Source organism: Bos grunniens, chromosome 21 (genome assembly GCF_055505025.1).
Source record: "Bos grunniens cultivar Pamir isolate PY7600 chromosome 21, Bosgru_T2T1.0, whole genome shotgun sequence".
NCBI lineage: Eukaryota > Metazoa > Chordata > Mammalia > Artiodactyla > Bovidae > Bos > Bos grunniens.
The window spans coordinates 26,174,198-26,193,329 of NC_141185.1; the positions used below are offsets into that span (position 1 = coordinate 26,174,198).

General features: G+C 41.1%; 1 protein-coding gene across 13 annotated transcripts in view; it reads left to right on the forward strand.

Annotated features, from left to right (window-relative positions):
• EGLN3 (egl-9 family hypoxia inducible factor 3) overlaps positions 1–19,132 on the forward strand; it is a 452,919-nt gene that overhangs the window by 431,663 nt on the left and 2,124 nt on the right. For all 13 annotated transcript variants that reach the window (XM_086363668.1, XM_086363669.1, XM_086363664.1 and 10 more), the window contains 3 exons: positions 14,287–14,406; positions 16,275–16,411; positions 18,557–18,630. In XM_086363668.1, coding sequence (XP_086219794.1) covers positions 14,287–14,406; positions 16,275–16,411; positions 18,557–18,630 — 331 coding nt within the window. The remainder of the gene's footprint in view (positions 1–14,286; positions 14,407–16,274; positions 16,412–18,556; positions 18,631–19,132) is intronic.

The window sequence follows — 19,132 nt, forward strand, 5'->3', positions numbered from 1 at the left end:
GATCTCCTTTAGAATGGACTGGTTGGATCTCCTTGCAGTCCAAGGGACTCATACGGTAGTTTTATTTTTAGTCAAATCAATTTTTCATTCTTTAGAGGATGCAATGATCACAGTTTCTCAAATTCTGGAGTAAATGTACCTATCTCATTTCAACTCTTATTTTTGTTTCCAAAATGAAACTCAAATGCTATTACCATATAGAAATAATCCCCAGATACAAAGATTCAAGGAATATGAGAGCAGTCTTGATTATTTGCCAGTGGGAAGAAGACAAATTGAAAAATTTGATTCCAGGTGTCAGTGACATTTATTTTTAGTTTTTTTAGGGCAAATTGAAATTGTTTTGAAGTATTCAAGATAATACTCTTCTTTTTGAGCATTGCTTGGAAATAGTAAAGATACACTGTACTGTTTGAAACAGTCTGGACATTTTCGGGGAGCTTGCTTGTGTTCTCAAGACACAGAGAACATTCTTACCTTGCCCCTCCCTCCACGTTCCCTCCATGTCCCCTCCCAGTTCTACTCATCTGTCTAGTCAAACCTGAGGGACTATTACTCAGAAATCTCAATACCCAACACAAAGTTGGCAGTCTTTCTTTTTTTTTTTTGGATGACTTTCCTATTGATATTGTTTTGCTGGTTAATTTGATTGTTTTGGAGTAGATAAAACTGTTTTAAACATTGAAGGTTCAGTAAGGAACATGTAGTAGTCTTGGTTAAAATCTGGCTATTTTGTGCTGTTTTAGCTTTTGAAGGCTCACGGTGGATACTTAAGTTTTGTCTTTAAAAAAAAAAAAACAAAAAACTAAATTTTGTCTTGTGTAGTATTGTAGAAATCCTTGAGGAGGGAAGTCTTTTAAAGATACGAAATCACCTGCCTTTGGTTCTTGTCCTCCTTGTGATCCATTTTAAAGTGTTTTGCTAGAGTGGTAAGTAATGTACAACCGAACGCTAATCATGCAGTCTCCATGCTCAACAAAAAAAAATCAAAAAACCCAAGAGTGCTTTCTCCCCATTGTCTGCCCTTTATGCTGTGAACTTAGCGTGCTATTTAAGTTTCTCCGCTTCTGACCCCATCTGACCTTTCTACATTTAATCTCCCACTGACAGCCTTCCTTCCCTCCGGATCCCTGAAGTGCTAGAATCTGATTTGCCAGGCAAACCAGGCGTCCCCATTGTCTTGTCCTCAAAATCCATCTTAGTGCCTTTCCATGAAGTTCCCTCCTGCTCCCTAGAACTCTGTGGGTGGCTCAACCTGGGCCGCCCCAGTAGGCTTATTTCTTTGGCTGCTTACCCTGCCCCTCATTTACTTATAAATTCTTTGACGGCAGAGACTTTTAAGCTTGATATATGCTTTTAGTGCCTCCCCACAGTCCTCTACTGTTGACTTAATTTCATCTTTAAAAGGAATTTCGATTTTAAGGATGTCAGAGTATCAAAAAGAAAAGTTATAAATATTTTGTTAGGCCAAAAAGAAAGATTTTCAACTTGGCCCCTAATTTGATACTAAAGGGTTTAACTATTTTATTACATTAACAGGCTGTGAGGGACCAGCTGATAGGAGAGACTTTGGCTTTGTAAGTTTTTTTTCTCAGTTTTGAAAGTCTATGCTTTGCCCTAGAAAGTACCAAGTCGCCCTCAGATTCTGGCAGCTTGTACTTAGTGGTCAGACTCAGAGAAGCCTGGGACCACGAGACGAGGACCCCGGTTTCTGGTCCTCACTCGGTCCCTTACAAGTAGCATCTCAGGACCTCAATTTCCACTTCTCTAGGAAGGAAGTCAATTTTTATTTTTATATTTGAACTTTAGTCAGCACCTTACTAAGCACTGGGATGGACATTTTATATTTTATTTTGTCTCACTGTGTTCAGTTCTCTGAGCCTCACTTTCCTCATCTATAACACGGGTACAATAATAAATATCTACATCCAGATGATAAGGAATTAAATGAAAACTGAGACTAAGATTTCATTTGAGAGAGCAGATAAGTATTTTCAGTGCCTCTGATTACATTCTGGAAAAGAGATCTGACTCTATCAGCAGTCATACCTCAATGCTGACGTGACAGTAATCCTCAGCAATGCTACAGAGTTGCAGTTGGAATGTTTCCTGCTAATTTCAAGAATCATGCTGCAAAGCCTGTGCCAGAAGCTGCCCTGTAGAAATTCCTCTGACTTCCTGCTCTACCCATCACCTCCTGTTCTCTGAGTTAACTAATTGTTATTTATTGTTCAGCTAAGTCGTGTCCCACTCTGCAACCCCATGAACTGCAGCACGCCTGGCTTCCCTGTCCTTTACTATCTCCCCGAGTTTGCTCACACTCATGTCCATTGAGTCAATGAAGCCATCTGACCATCTCATTCTCTGTCACTCCCTTCTCCTCTCCCAGCATCAAGGTCTTTTCCAGTTAGTCAGCTCTTCACATCAGGTGGCCAAAGTAATGGAGCTTCAGCTTCAGCATCAGTCCTTCCAATGAATATTCAGGGCTGATGTCCTTTAGGATTGACTAGTTTGATCTCCTTTCAGTCCAAGGGACTCTCAAGAGTCTTCTCCAACACCACAGTTCGAAAGCATCAATTCTTTGGTGCTCAGTCTTCTTTATGGTCCAACTCTCACATCCATACACGACTACTGGAAAAACCATAGCTTTGACTATATAGACCTTTCTTGGTAAAGTGATGTCTCTGCTTTTTAAATACAGTGTCTAGATTTGGTATAGCTTTTCTTCCAAGGAGCAAGCGTCTTTTAATCACTGTCCACGGTGATTTTGGAGCCCAAGAAAATGAAATCTGACACTATTTCTACTTTTCCCCCATCTATTTGCCGTAAAGTGATGGGACTGGATACCATAATCTTAGTTTTTTGAATGTTAAGTTTTAAGCCAGCTTTCCCACTCTCCTCTTTTACCTTCATCAAGAGCCTCTTTAGTTCCTCTTCACTTTCTGCCCTTAGAGTGGTATCATCAGCATATCTGAGGTTGTTCATATTTCTCCCAACAATCTTGATTTCAGCTTGTGAGTTAACTAGTGCAGATGACTAATTCTAATTCCCCTTGACTTTTTATCATTTAGGCTGAGGCATTGCACAGAAACTTTTGGTTTGTCACAAAATAGCCATGATTTCTCAAAGTGTGGTGGTTGGAGCAGCAGCAGCAGCAGCAGCAGTTTCCCAGAAACCTATTGGAAATGCATAGTCTTGAGCTTCTCCCTAAACCTAGTGAACCAGAAACTCACAATCCTCCAGGCATTTCTCTTACAGGCTGAAGCTGGAGAACCACTGAGTGAAAAAATATGAGGAGGCTAAATGGGGATGTTATTCTATTTTTCTCTAGTTTCTCCATCGGTGAGAAAATCAGTTCCATCAGTTGATTCAATCTGAACTTATTCACAGTGAAAACTAAAAAGTACAAGTGTTTTTGGTTCATTTGGGAAATTTTTGAGAAGAGCACTTTAACATGTTAAGTACACACACACACACACACACACACACACACACCCCTCCATGATTTATCTGTTATTTATTCCAATAAAGTTAAGTTTTCAAAACCAGGATTGGAGTGGAATTTGGAGCCAAGTCTCTCCTGTTATGTTGAATGAAGGGGAGCAGTCTTCGTTAATATCAGTATGTGCACAGTACTGCTCCCCTATCTGTATTCTGCAGCCCAGCAAGAAGTGTGAGCTGAAGGCATGAAGGAGAACAAGAAAGAACCGTAATAATTTGGGAACAAACTGGAGAAGAGCAGATGATTCTCTCTGTATGGAGCATCTATTATGCGCAAACTGAACACCACACAGAAGCCTAAGGTCTGACCGTCTGACCCTCTGGGGTAAGATGGCTGAGGTGTGGGATTCTAAGGGAGGGGAAACCTGAAAAGGGATCCAACTTGATCAGAATCAAAGGTCTGACTCATTAGAAATCTGAGAGTAGCTGGCACTTGCCTTTTTTGCATGCAGGACTTTGAGTTCTCAGTAATGCAGTGTGAGCCCATATTTGGTAAGTCACGAGTATCCTCTGAGAATCCTTTGTTGTGTTATCTTGGAATTGAAGGAAGACAATTTCACTCATGGTCACTCTGGAAATAATTGCACATGTTTTCAGTGATCAGCCTTTTCCTGATATTTCTGAAGCACGGTTTAGTGGTGGAAAGACCATGTTTGGTTCTATAATGTCCCGCAAGTTGCTTTTTGCCTCTCTCAGTTTCCACATTTGTGAAATGGAGCTTCTTTTTGAAGCCCCATCTTGAAGGGACATTGCTGCTGTTGTTCAGCTGCTAAGTCGTGTCTGACTCTTGGCGACCCCATAGACTACAGCATGTGAATGGACTTGGGGACAATTAAATTAACCATCACTGCCCCCTAGACTCAGAGTCAGGCATTCCTTTATTTCTAGTCCCCTTGATGCTCACCAGGGTACTTTATACATTTCTCTCAGAAGAGCCTTTTATTTTCCACCCATCTGAGTGGTCCTCTGGATCTCACCCCTGTTGAAAGCCACAGTGGGTCTATATCCAGTGTGTTCTAATTAATATGATATTAAAAAGTTCTGTACTTGGTGAATTCTAATTAATTGTGTAGTGGTAGTCAAGCCTCTCCTGAATAAGCTTTACACCCCAGGAAGGAAATTTTGTCTCATCCCTTGGATTCCTGGGAGTTGACTAAGTGTTGCCCTTTGTCTTCCCAAGGGAAATACACTTTGTATTTCCTTTAAAGTTTTTTCTTGATTGGTCATTTACCTTCTGACTTTGAAATAGTCTGAAGACCTTAGCTGGTGTTGACCTGAGCTAAAAAAAAAAAAGCAAGATCCTGGAGAGGCTGACTTCCTCCCGCAGACCTTGGGGTGGGACCTGGGGATGAGACTGATGATTGACCACCTGCATCCCAAGCAGATATGGGGCCACAGTTTAGAGCGGGATTGAGCTCTGCAGTGTGAATAACCCATCAAAGACCACTACTGTTTTGCTGCAGGATTGAGTGTTTCCTTTGCTCTTTGCTTTTGTTGAAATACAGCGCCCCCACCCCAAAATCCCCAGCCCCGGCTTTCTCACCTCTGCCCTGGAGCTTTTAGTTCACAGACTCAACACTGAGCACACTCCTTTTTCTTTTTTTCGCATTTTATGATTTTCTATCATTAGGCAAATGGTGACAGGCAAGGGTGAGAGTAAGTAGACACCTCAAGAAGAACTGAGGATCTTAGTTCTCTCAAAAAGGAGGTGAATTGATTAATATCAGACATTAGATAAGCTGCGCTGGTAAAGCATGACGTCATTCTCTAACTGGGTTCCGAAAAGCCGGTTACTTAAACTCCTTGTGCCTCAGTTCCTGATCTGTAAAACGGAGGTGATAATGGTCCCCACCTTATGGAGTTATTATGAATAGCGAATGAGGTAGTATTTGTGAAGCACATAGAACAGTGTCAGGCACGTACAAATGTTTGCTCAGTAAATAAATGTGCCTCCTGAGTTACATGAATTCTGGTTCTGACTTGCTGAGTGCCATTCCTTTCATTCAGCAGATCTATTTCCAAGTGCTGAAATTCAAATGTGAATATAAGATCTGGTTTCCTAGAAAGTTCTTTAACTTTACTTTTTCCAACATAGTTACACTGTCCCAAGTCTCTTCAAATTCACTGGGAATTGCAAATAAAGTGTTTCCTGTTTTTCTTAAGAACATTGCTTCAAGGCATTTTTCTTGACATGTTTTGATTGGTAACTATATATTTTTGTATATTACTCAATAAAATCTTGTTTTACCAACTGTATTTAAGTTATCATGGATTCCCTCAAGTGTTTTAGGATTCATTCCAGATGAAAAGTTAAAGCCAACCATACTTAATTCTCTGACAATCCTGTGGTCATAAACATTCTTTTTTTTTTTTTCCTCTTCAGCTCAAAGTCTTTAGAAAGCCACATGTAAAGTTTTATTTACTGATAAGTCTGTTTCTCACATCAAAGGAAGTTAAATGGGGGAGTTCCTACACCCATACTGCCTTAAGGATTACTCATGAATTTGTTTTTCTGTAGGACTGGGATAACTTCTAGATCGCTATGATAGCTTCCAGGGTTAACAACTTCTACTGAAAACTTGTGGGCAGGGTGACTCAGGACAGATGGCCACTAGTTCACCTTCCCCTTAACCTGGAGATTAAATGAGAGAATGTATGTAAATTGTCACACTCAAGTGCTCCTTGGCTACATGGGTCTTCAGGAAATAACAGTTGTTAGGATTTTGGGGAAAGGTCTCAGAATGGAGAGGGTTAAATGGCCTTAACCCAGGGCCTGGCTGACTTTCGGGGATTTCATAATTGCAAGGAAGCCTTTACTGAGAACATTTCTCTGGTGACTCGGGTGGGGATGGGGGAGGGCGCTCCCGTGCCGGTTATGTGCTCGGGTGTGGGCTGGCTGCCACCCTCACGCAGCGCACGTAGCCCTGTCACTCAGCCGTCACCCTGCTGGCCCGGAGCCAGGCCTCCACGGGAAGGGCTGCCTTCCCAAACCCAAACAGCCTGTATTGCTGTGCCGATGTTCCGGGCCTGTTTACTGTGCTTAATTGCAGGACTCTGCTTGAATCCCCTCCAAGGAGAGGAATTAAGCACAATTCAAAATGGAGTGACAATAGTCTCTTAAATTCCTGGCCTCTGAGAGTTTCAGTGGCTTCTGGGGGAAGGGTGATTACCTCAAGTTCAGGGTGATTCACTCAGGTTCATGCACGAAGTGCAGGATCCCCTCAAGAGAATTTTGATCTAGTTCAGTCAGACCTTACAGGCCTGTGACTCCTCTGTAATCTTAGGCATGCTTCTGTGTGTGTGTATATATATGCATATTTCTGAGGGTGGGGTGGGAGCCAGCTCTTGAATGTAAGAATCTGAAGGAGCTATTATCACTGAGCTAAGAGAACTGAGTAGAAGGTTTCAGAGTCTTGATAGTTGCTGATGATTTGTTGAATGATCCCAAAGTTAGGACCAAGTTCGTAATAAAGAGGGATGCTGATGAAAAAGGTCTACCTGAGAACAGGTTTTCAAGTGAATATGGTAAATTCCCTGCCTTTCTAGGCAGACTGCTCTTGCCTGATAGGAAGGAACCAGCAGGCCCTCTTCACCAGAGCCACTGAGAGTGGCTTATAACTTCTGATTTTTCATTTTCAGAATTACTGAAGCTCCTGCATTTCAACAAAATTTAGGTATGGGGCATAGCAATTATTGTTCTAAATTGGAGGTAAGGTTATATGTAGCAGAATTCTGCGTATGTGGGTTCAGGGAGAACATTTTTTAGTGCAGATTTAGGGCATGTGAGGAAGGCAGAAGTTCTCAGCGTAGAAATAGAATTAGTAGAAGGTATTTGCGTGAATAACTTGGGGCTTGTTAGAAGGATTACTTGCCTCTTGGATATTGACTGCCTGATGTTCTGAATCTTCTGAACTGTATGGTCAGATGCTGAAACTCTGGGAAGGGGAACGTGGTAGCTGGATCCAGCTCTTGTTGTTGCCCACCAAGAGCATATTCCCCATTTCTTCTTCATTCCCTTACATCAGTCTTTAACGTGAGCAGTAGGAGGAAGGAAATAGCTAGACTTGCTCTTAACTAACCAGATAGGTAAAGAGCAAGATGCCAAGATAACTAGTGACGGTTTGTATACTTTTTTCTGAAGTTAGAATGAATATAAAGACTCTAAAGCACTTTTTCTGCTTCTGAGCTGTTCAGCAACACATTGAGAGCTGACTTTTTTCTAAAACTGGCAGCAATGTGAACTGTTTATTGACATTTTCTTGAAACTCTTGCAGAAGACTTTGTGTAGTTGCAATTATTTTGTAAACATGCCTTTTGAATATTGTATAAATTTTAAGTGATTTAGGTAATATATGTGTTTTAATGTTCTTTAAATATAGTTAATTTACAATATCGTGTGAATTTTGGGTGTGCAGCAGCGTGATTCAGTTATATATGCATGTCTACACACACACATATATTCTTTTTAAGATTCTTTTCCATTAGAGTTTCTTACAAGATATCGAGTAGAGTTTCTTGTGCTATGAAGTAGGTCCTTGTTGGTTATCTATTTTATATGTAGTACTGTGTATATTTTAATCCCAAACTGCTAATTTATCCCCCTCCCTTCCCTTTTGGTAATGATAAGTTTGTTTTCTAGGTCTGTGAGTTCTGTCTAGTAAATAAATTCATTTGTATCATTTATTTTTAAGATTCCATGTATAAGTGATACGATATTTTTCTGATTTAGGTAATATACAATGGACCCATTTCTGGCCAGTAAACTTCATCTATTACATTCTCCACTCTGATTGCTTGGCTGTTTCTCCAAGCTGAACAAGGCTCATGGTCTTGTGTATTTTTTCTCAAGTCTTTACTCTTCTAACATCCTGTGTGGTTGGTGTCTTATGGTATAGTGAGGAAGGATCCTGGGCCCCCTTTGCTGTGTCCGGAGCAGATGTGGGGGAAGGACTTGAGGGGAGAGAGGTTTGGTGAAGGCCTGTGCAGTGTGGATGGCAGTGAAGGATATAGCTGAGCCTGGTAAAGAGAGACAGGGAAAGGACCCCTGTGTAGCTCAGGAAGTGTCACAGACAGTTCCTGGGCTATAGACAGTGATCTCAAAATCCAGCCTGATGTTTTGTTTTGTTTCATTTTTTGTGGCTCTGATTTAACAATTAGGGTTAAAAATATTCAGGAGAGTTTATATACAAATCTGGTTCAGTTACCTGCTACTGTCCTAAAACCTGAAGATTTTTAATGTCTGCCCCTCATTGCCAAGGATAGAAAATTTCCTAGTTGTAGGTAGCATAGCTCACATTCCAGAGTTCTGACACATATATACCTGATCGGCTTCAATATCTTAACTAAGTGAAAGTTGCTCAGTCGTGTCTTGACTCTTTGTGACCCCATGAATATAGCCTGCCAGGCTCCTCTGTCCATAGGATTCTCCAGGCAAGAAGACTAGAGTGGGTCGCCATGCCCTCCTCCAGAGGATCTTCCCATCCCAGGGATCAAACCCAGGTCTGTCACATTGCAGGCAGATTCTTTACCATCTAAGCTACCAGGGAAGCCCAAGAATACTGGAGTGGGTAGCCTATCCCTTCTCCAGGGTATCTTCCTGACTCAGGAGTCGAACTGGGGTCTCCTGCATTGCAGTCAAACTCTTTACCAGCTGAGCTACCAGGGAACCCCTCAATATTTTGTTACTCGCAAATGCCACAGGCTATGTGAGTTTCTCAGCCCTGCTTTTGAGGCTGCAAAACACTTAGGTAGGATCAGATCCCCTAAGCGGAGACATTCTGAAGCCCTAGTTGAGGGGAACACAAACATGCACATCGTCAGTGCATATTTTAAAAATAGCTGACATTAAGCAGTGACAGACTTTATTTTCTTGGTCTTCAAAATTATGTGGATGGTGACTGCAGCCATGAAATTAAAAGATGCTTGCTCCTTGGAAGAAAAGCAATGACAAACCTAGACAGAGTATTAAAAAAAACAGAGACATTTCTTTGCCTACAAAGGTCCGTATAGTCAAAGCTATGGTTTTTCCAGTAGTCACACATGGATGTGAGAGCTGGACAGTAAAAAAAAAAAAAAAAAAAGGCTGAGTGCCAAAGAATCGATGCTTTTAAACTGTGGTGCTGAAGAAGACTCTTGAGAGTCCCTTGGACAATAAGGAGATCAAGCCAGTCAATCCTAAAGGAAATCAACCCTGAATATTCATTGGAAGGACTGATGCTGAAGCTGAAGCTCCATTACTTTGGCCACCTGATACGACTCATTGGAAAAGACCCTGATGTTGGAAAAGACTGAAGGCAGAAGGATAAGGCGATGACAGGGGATGAGATGGTTGGATGGTATCACCAACTCAATGGACATGAGTATGAGCGAACTCCGGGAGATGGTGAAGGACAGGGAAGCCTGGCATGCTGCAGTCCATGGGGTCACAAAGAGCTGGACACGACAGCAACAAAGCAGTGTTTGGTATGTGCCAGGCCTCACACTGAGTGCTTTACCTGGACTATCACCTTCAATCCTCATAAGCCCATTTTATAGGTGAGAAAACTGAGATGTGAACAGGTTAAATACAGGTTATTCTGTATTTAGGTTGCATTTTATTAAAGGTATGTTCTGCTTAGGGACCTTCCGTAATTCAAAACAAATCTTTACCAAGATTGGCTGGTATTTCTGTTTCACAGTTGGAGGGGCTTAGTATTGGGCAGTGGACCAAAATACCAGTTTAAAGTTACTCAAACTAGCAGCTTCAAAGTTATGCTCTTTTTAGCAAATTTATATTTATTATAAATTTGGAAAATAAAATGAGATGATTACTGTTTTAATGTGCTAAGTTAAAATTTCTATGAAACACCACTCTCTACCTTAAGATCAAGTCATACTAGTGACTGATGCTGAAGTCATGATGAACAGTACATTTCTGTAGAAATTCTATGTTGCTGACTGTTTTTAACCAAGTGGTGAGTCTGAGTGGAGGGGGGGATGGGACAGACGTATCCTTTTCCCACCTGTGGATCTAAAATGATCCTCATTGCTGGATGGACAGTGGAGGTTGCCAACACCAGTTTTTTGAAGTGGTGTATACATGTGATTGAGCTGTGGTTGGTTTCAATTAAGAGCATTCTGTTTAGGCGCTGGGATGGAAATCCTGAGCTTTCCTTTTTCAACTTTACTTTTGGGATGGATGAGATGGCTTTTCACAAAGCCGACTTAGTAAGAACTCTTAACAGAAACCCTGTTTTCTTTTCCATCTGCAGCATTTGGGGAGCATATTTTGTTACTTGGGTTTGGCTGTTAAAGTTCTATGTCTGTGTACATTTTCAAAGCATCCTTACACATTTCCTGCCAGAATGTGGCCGCCTAGGTATCCAGAGCACCTATCTCTGGTCTGGAGCCAGTCTGGAAGCCTGGGAGGGGTTCACCCCTCTCCACTCATTTTCTTCTGTTTAAAGTTATAGAGAGGCTTCTGGGGATGGAATGGGGATAGGGAGCAGGTGGAGGAGTCCACAATGGGGCCAGAGGAAGGGATGGTGAATGCATAAGGAGACATGTGGATTTATTGGCACATCTAAGGCTAGAACTATAGGACTACATTGTATGTGTAGTGCTGGTCACAGTAACACCTTATTAAACTTTTATAAATTTCAAGTATTAATCTAGTCCGGAAGTTTCGATGAGTAAAAAGTCAGCGATAAGTGAGACTTCCTGCTGATGGGTTTCAGTGTTAACTGCACAGCACATTGTTACTTGATCCTGAAATACTCTGGTGATGTTCTTATTGTTCTGGAGCATTCTCCTCTGTACAGTCTAAAGCCCTTCCCTGCTTGATGAGGTTTGGATAGCAACTCCGTTGACCTGATCAGTTTCCGGGGTTTGTTTCTGCCCCGTGCACGATTTGGCACAGAAACGTGTGACTTGTTATTGAAGTGAGCCTTGCTTCTCAATGCATCCTTAGCCTCCGTGGTTTTGGACTGTGTCAAAACCCAACAAATATTGGGAATGTGCCCAAGCCAAGACCCATCTCGTGTGGCTCTTGTCCAGAAAACACTGATAAAACTGGCTTGTGTAGTTTCAACAGGGCCACTGAGGCTCACAATGATTTCCTTCTATTGTTTTGAAGTTGATGCTATGGTTTCAGGAACCAAAAGAGAAGGTGAACATTCACTCTGGCCAGAAAAATTCTGTTTCTCTCCCTTAATCAATCAGATACTTTGCTGACATTAGGAGTTTTGTTCGAAAAATAAGGCCCCAGAAATGTGCCAGCTCCTTCACTCTGGGTGTGTTTTATAGATGCAGCAATTCATAAAGGAGGTACTTTTGTGGGTTTGTACCTTTTTTTTTTTTTTTTTTTTCAGTTTTTAAGGTGAGTCCTGAGGCAGATAAGCACTTCCTAACGTCCCAAAAAACTCTGTTGCTGCTTGTAGGGGTGATGCCTAGATAGAGTGCTAGACCTTCTTGGACCATAGAGGCCAGGTAACCTAAGCCCTTTAAAGGAAAGACACCAAGCCTGGAATCACATAATTAGTTGCAGGGTGAATTAGATGGCAGGCATCCAGACCACTGACATTTTCCTTAGAGTAGAGCTGTTTAAGAACATAAGATTATGTAGCATTGATGGAGTACTTTTTCTTCTTTTCAGAGCTTCACAGTGGGGAGAGGCTGAGTTGGTAGGAAATCCAGCCTCTAATTATTTGTGGCTTAAGTGACGTTCATTATTGGCTCAGTGGTGGCTCTTATAATCCTAATAGCTGCTTCCAGGGATGGGTAATTCCCTAGTCATTATAGTCAACTTCATTCATCTCTTCTTCCCTAGCTAGGCCCATCATTTCTATCTGCTACCAATCACCTTTCCCCAAGCCATCCTTTGCTTGGTGGTATCATTTGTTAAATCTCAATTGCGGTAACCTCAGAATTCCATCTCTGAAAGATGTTCAAGCTAACAGCTTAACTTTAGCTTTAAGATGGCACTGCATTGACATTCAAAGACAGGATATGGGGATCGCTAGCTGCATGGGGATATAGAGTTTGAGAGAGATGGTAATTTAAGCCTTCAGATCATTGTAAAACTGAGCTACTCTTCAGCCTTACTTTTGTTCTAGTATGCAGTATGTATGAGGCCTTTCAGGTACATGCCTAGTTCACATCTTCATGTCACCACTGGGAGTGACTTGGCACTCACGGCACTGAAGCTAATTCTTGAGCCACTAATGCATTAGTGTGGGCTCTACTTGACTGGTTATTTCACCAAAGAAACAGTCTTTCCATTTGTGAAGGAAATTGTGAACCGAATTGCTACATGTATGTTTGAAGATGTGCTTTTAAAATGACAAAACCCCTACTGATCTAGGTAGAAAATAAACTTACTCTTTAGCGGAAAGACCTGCCTGCTAATCATTCATTTACTTATCAAATTTTAAAACAAAAACAAAACAGAAAAAGGGAATTCTCTGATGGTCCAGTGGTTAGGATTCTGAGCTGTCACTGCCGAGGGTACAGGTTTAACCCCTGGTCAGGGAACTAAGACCCTATAAGCACTGTGGTGTGCGTCCTGCCCTCCAAAGTAAAATTTAAACAGATATGTTCCATGTTTTAGGAACTGTTCTAGGTACTTAAGAATACATCAGCAAACAAAAAGGAAAAATATGCCTTTTCTCATCTTGTGTTACCAATATCTTCCCTGCAAGTATCTCATCCCTATAAAGATATTTTAAAAACAAGGCAATGCCCTGTGAAAATAACTGGCTTTTTACACTTCGTCTATTTTTTCCTATCCCTTCCTATAAATTTTCCAGGGAACATTTAATGGTTTGTTACTTTCTTTGTAGTAATTCCCTAATACTAATTTTTAGTAGGATTTTTAGTTTGGCTTCTTTCTCTATTTCTCCACTTGAATGATACAGGTAGTGTTTTGACAAAAGGAAGAGAATCATTTAATTTGATAATTGTCAATAGGAAAAAGACAAGCTTTGAAAAATGCATTAAGATGTCTGTGGGTTTTTTTCTCTGAACTGGATTTGACTGTCATTTATGCTTCCCTGATGGCTCAGATGGTAAAGCGTCTGCCTGCAATGTGAGAGACCCGGGTTTGATCCCTGGTTTGGGAAGATCCCCTGGAGAAGGAAATGGCAACCCACTCCAGTACTCTTGGCTGAAAAATTCCGTGGACTGAGGAGCCTGGTAGGCTACAGTCCATGTGGTCACAGAGTCGGACACGACGGAGCAACTTCACTTCACTTCACATGCTGGCAAGTTGGGCCACAGTTTCCATTGACCCGTCCCTCTTTTTTCTTGTCCTAAGCATTTTATTGAGCAAGCCTAACCTTTAACTCCTTCGTGATTAGTTCCCGTGTCTTTGTAAATGCAAGTATCTTAGCCATTGGTCTAAGATAGTGGTTGATTCGGTGATTCTGGGGCATTGGCTAGTAAGGCATAATCTCTAAACCTAGTGATTCTGATCTTGTGTGTCTAGGGTGGAACCCAGAGCCTGCCTTTTCAAAAAGAAAGATTTAAGAGGGGTGGGACATTCTAATGACAACATAGATGCTATCTAAAATGTTCTAGAATTGTGCGATTATTGTTGAACTGCTTTCCACTGGGCTGAGCCGTAAGATATAACTTGGTTGTTAATGTTATATGCTGAAGAGTCCAAATTTATGCACTGTACATAAACCGAAGAGGCCAGCAGATACCTGTGTCCCATAGCGACTGAGGAGACTATGTTATTCAGCTGTTCACCGGCGGGAGATGCTTGGCTCAGCTTTGTTAACCAGCTTCCTTTGGCTTTCTCTATAGGCGATGGTGGCTTGCTACCCAGGAAATGGAACAGGTTATGTTCGACATGTGGACAACCCCAACGGTGACGGCCGCTGCATCACCTGCATCTACTATCTGAACAAGAACTGGGATGCCAAGGTACTTGGAAAAATGCGAGTAGAGGGAGGGGTTAGAAACCATAGGAAAAGAATTCAGATGACTTAGAGGAGAGTTTCAGAGAAGGCAATGGCAACCCACTCCAGTACTCTTGCCTGGAAACTCCCATGGACAGAGGAGCCTGGTGGGCTGCAGTCCATGGGGTCGCTAAGAGTCGGACATGACTGAGCGACTTCACTTTCACTTTTTACTTTCATGCATTGGAGAAGGAAATGGCAACCCACTCCAGTGTTCTTGCCTGGAGAATCCCAGGGACAGGGGAGCCTGGTGGGCTGCCGTCTATGAGGTCACACAGAGTCGGACACAACTGAAGCGACTTAGTAGCAGCAGCAGCAGCAGCAGAGGAGAGTTTGGAGTTCATAATTCCCACTGATGAATCTTTTCTATTTCGTATTATCCTTTTTTCCTGCTATGGTTTTAGTACTAAAGTTGATGAGATGAAAATAATAGATGCAAAGTTAATTTGATGGAGGTGGGTGAGTAGGGCCATTATTAGGTTATACGATTGATGAGGAGAAGGTACTTTATTATTTTAAAAATGGGGATCAGTGTTTTTAGTCTAATCCAGAGCTGATAGGATTCTTGATTCTCATTGTGGAATAAGATATATACTTTTCCCTGCCAGGAGCAACACTGAGAGAATTTCACAAAAATAGAACCGTAGGATGTTAAAACATCCCCAAGTGACGTTTCCCACACAGTCTTCTCTCTGGGTGAAATGTCTCCTTGGTGGCCTCTTGCCATGGTTTACTATGATTGTGAATGCCAAAGGTTTTGTAGCTTATTTTCGTATTTTTGAACATATATATAGATAGAGATATGAAGTCTGGTGCCATGCTCACAGACATTTGTCTGGAATTTGATGTTTTTTAAAAGTTAAGGATGATTTAGGAGTCTGAGAAGTTGGAGAACTTTTCAAGCTTATCTGGCTTTTGAACCTTCTGCATCTCTATTTCCTATTCATTAGGCCAGATGCTAGCTGTCATAAAGCAAGGATATTTTATCTGGGGTCAGAAAAAGTAAACCTGGGAAACCAGTGAATTAGTGACAAGGTTTGTGTGAGTTCCCTATTTGATAACATGACTGAAATATATTCCTTAGTTATCCTTTAAAATCTTGAAAGGTAATGTTACAGGCAAGAGAGTCAAGTTGTCAGATCAGTGATGATAAATCACAAAGTTTGAAATCATTCAAAAAATTTTTGAGTGCCTACTAGTGCCAGGCATCATGCTGTGGGGAACCATCAACATATAAGTCCAGAATTCTACCTTGACAAGATCATTCTAGTAGGACAGATTGGATGTACATGTAAAAAAATGTAGGGGGAGAATGAGTGATATATGTCATGAGAGATACAGATAAGGTGGTCTGAGCATTCAGAAAAAAAAAAAGCATGTAACTTCCAACTGATGAAATCAGATAGGAGATAGGGGAACTCAAAAGAAAACTGTAAATTCTAAGTGAAGGGGAGGTTATATGTGGTCACGGCCCTCTGGAGCTGTTAATATTAGACTGAATTACATGAAATGGCTGGGGTGGGGAGGAGGTTATGGGTCAAACAGTCAGATATTGGCAAGTCTGTATAACTGACCTAGTAGAATGCCACTTTGTATCCATGGGGTTTGATATTGTGGGGGTGAGAAGACTTCGTTCAGTATGACTTCGGTATGTCTAGTCAAGTTTAAGATAACATTTAATACAAAGGATGGCACTGGAGTTAAAATTTGGGAATAATATATGCTTGCGGTGGCAGTTGGAAGATAGCCTTGTTTCTAGATGAGACTGAAGTATCATTGTTAATGAACTGTGTGTGAGGCTAGGAAGTAATCTACCTTCTTTGTGGCCCTCAGCGACATGGTGGGGTCCTGCGGATATTTCCAGAAGGGAAATCATTCATAGCGGACGTGGAGCCCATTTTTGACAGACTGTTGTTCTTCTGGTCGGACCGCAGGAACCCACATGAAGTCCAGCCCTCCTATGCGACCAGGTAACAGCCAGGGCCACGACTGCTCTTGAGAAGCTTCTTGGACAAACCCCACTTCCTAGAGAATTCTCAAATGTGTGTTGTTTACGGACAAGGGACCAACCATCCCCCTAAGCAGAGAGCAAACCTGTTTAAAGTTGATAAAAATTAAAGGAGAAACTGTGGCTTCTTTAACGTATAAAGTCTAATGTTGGTTTCAACTATTAACAAGTCATTTTCCATTAAGTGAGAGTCTCAGATTCCAAATTTCCCAGAGCACTTTTTTCTCTTCTCTCCTTTCTTGCTCACCACCCTCCCTTTAAAAAAAAGCCTAAAGTTGAACTATGCCTAGAGAATGTTGGCTGCCACATGTCAGAAATCCTATCTGGTTAACTCTGGATGAGTTTACAAGCTGCCAGTTGCAAGCAGAGAAAAAACCTTGAGAATCGAAAGAGGAATTTGTAACACAACATTGTAAATCAGCTGTACTCTAATAAAATTTAAAAGGAGGTTCAAAAGGGAGGGGATGTATTTATCCCTATGGCTGATTCATGTTGAGGTTTGATAGAAAACAACAGAATTCTGTAAAGCAGTTATCCTTCAATTAAAAAATAAATTAATTTTTAAAAAAAGAAAGAGGAATTTGTTCTGACTTCTTTTCCTTTTCCCCCTTTTCTTAGCTTAAAATTGGATTGGGTTTGCTGTACCCAACATGTCCCAACAATTGGATTTTTCAGATTCCTTTCTTTAGATCATGCATGGGAAGATTTTTCAGAGTAATGGAACAATTTAGTATTGTTTACTATTAATATAGAAATTCTTGTGTGTGCGTGCTTAGTCATTTATGTCCAACTATGTCCAACTCATTTATGTCCAACTATGCCACCTCATGGACTGTAGCCCTCCAGGATCCTCTGTCCATGGAATTTTCCAGGCAAGAGTACTGGAGTAGGTTGCCATTTCCTCCTCCAGGAGATCCTCCCGACCCAGGGATTGAACCTGCATCTCTTACATCTCCTGCACTGGCAGGCGGATTCTTTACTGCTATGCCACCCGGGATGCCCAGAAACTCTTGATATAATCTTAATTTCAGATTCTATCTCATTTGCGCCTGTTTTATGGCCAAAGCTGTAATCCATGTGGTATTGGAGTGCTGTGGGGTGCAGCTTGAATTGGGAATAACAGTTGGGGCAGGGAGGAGAGAGGTTGGGTAGAAAAGATAATGAGTAAACCTTAACAAGACTAATTAAATTAAAATCACAGGTGTTAAGTGCTTAAGGTTTATGTGCCCCCCTCCAGAAGTGACAGATCTGGGCCCCACACAGAGTTGCCTATGAAATGTCAAATTGGGTGTGCCCTAGGTGAGCAGATAACTACTTCTCCCACCAAAGCCTGTGTGTGGCTTATTAATGGGGTACAGCAATCGGTCCTGGTCATTTGTGCAGAATTTCCTCGCTCTTCCCCAGTTCCTTAACACCACATGTTGACGGAAAGCCTTTGGAAAAATTCAAGTCCTATAGAAATTCCAGTAACTACTACTAATAATGAAACAAAACTTTTTGGAAACTCATGCATAAAATTATTCCTGTATAGTCTAGCCCATAAATGGGACATAGTCGAAAACTTGATGGTACCAATATCCCATGGCTTCTTTGCCTCAGTGTCCAAAACTAAAGACAAAAGTCAAGAATTTTAACGTCCTGTTGTTCGATAAATTATTCTTCAGAGCTTCACTCCTCATCTCTGTGTTCTCCCCACCAGCTTAGGTCCCTCAGGCTTTAGCTGAATGACTCGCTGAATGATTCGCTTCTAGCCCTTTCTTGTGTGGTTCATCTGGACCTGTTATATTATTTGTTCAATTGCCTTTCCCCTCCCTGCTAGAGCCTGAGCTCCTTGAGAAAGAGGCTGCTGTATTCACAGGACAGTTTGAATTCCCACCGCCCAGGATAATGGGTGGTGCATACTTGGAATTCCTTACATGTTTTATTACATTTAAATAGACTTGAAACCAGAGACGTTTATTTTAAATTAAAATTGGGATGGACTTTTGATAATAGGAAAATTTTTAAATGTTGGCTTTACAAATGTCTGTTATGTGAAATTTATAGTATTTTTATTTTTTGGTCATATTTTTAAACCTCTTTTCTAATATCTGCTTATCTTTCACAGATATGCCATGACTGTTTGGTACTTTGATGCTGAAGAAAGGGCAGAAGCCAAAAAGAAATTCAGGAATTTAACTAGTATGTGTTTGATAATTTTCTGTGACTTTTGCTCAAGTCAATCCATGATTTTTATTTAAGTTTTTAATGTATATGCTAATGTACTCTGTTCAGTCTCAGCTATCTGTCTATCTATACACACACACACACACATATTGACGTCATGACTGACTTAGTTCTGAAACGCTGGCCTTAGCTCTGCTGAAAAAAACAGAAAAAAATGCAAAGAACGTCCCTTGTGAATGCCCATTGACTGTGGGACAGTTTGTAATAGATGGGATATAGTTAACTTTTGATCATTAATATTCACCCATCAAATATAACATGAAATTTTGCCCATGGTTTTGGCACATTACAAAGGAAATGCAATGGAACCCAACTACCATGGTTCATTATTATATTGGTATGGGAATGTGACTCTCAGTATAAAAACCAGGCTCATGTAATATAAACTGAATATGACTTAATGTCTTTCCTGTCCCCTCCAACCAGCATTATAAGGTATATTTTCCCAAAATACATT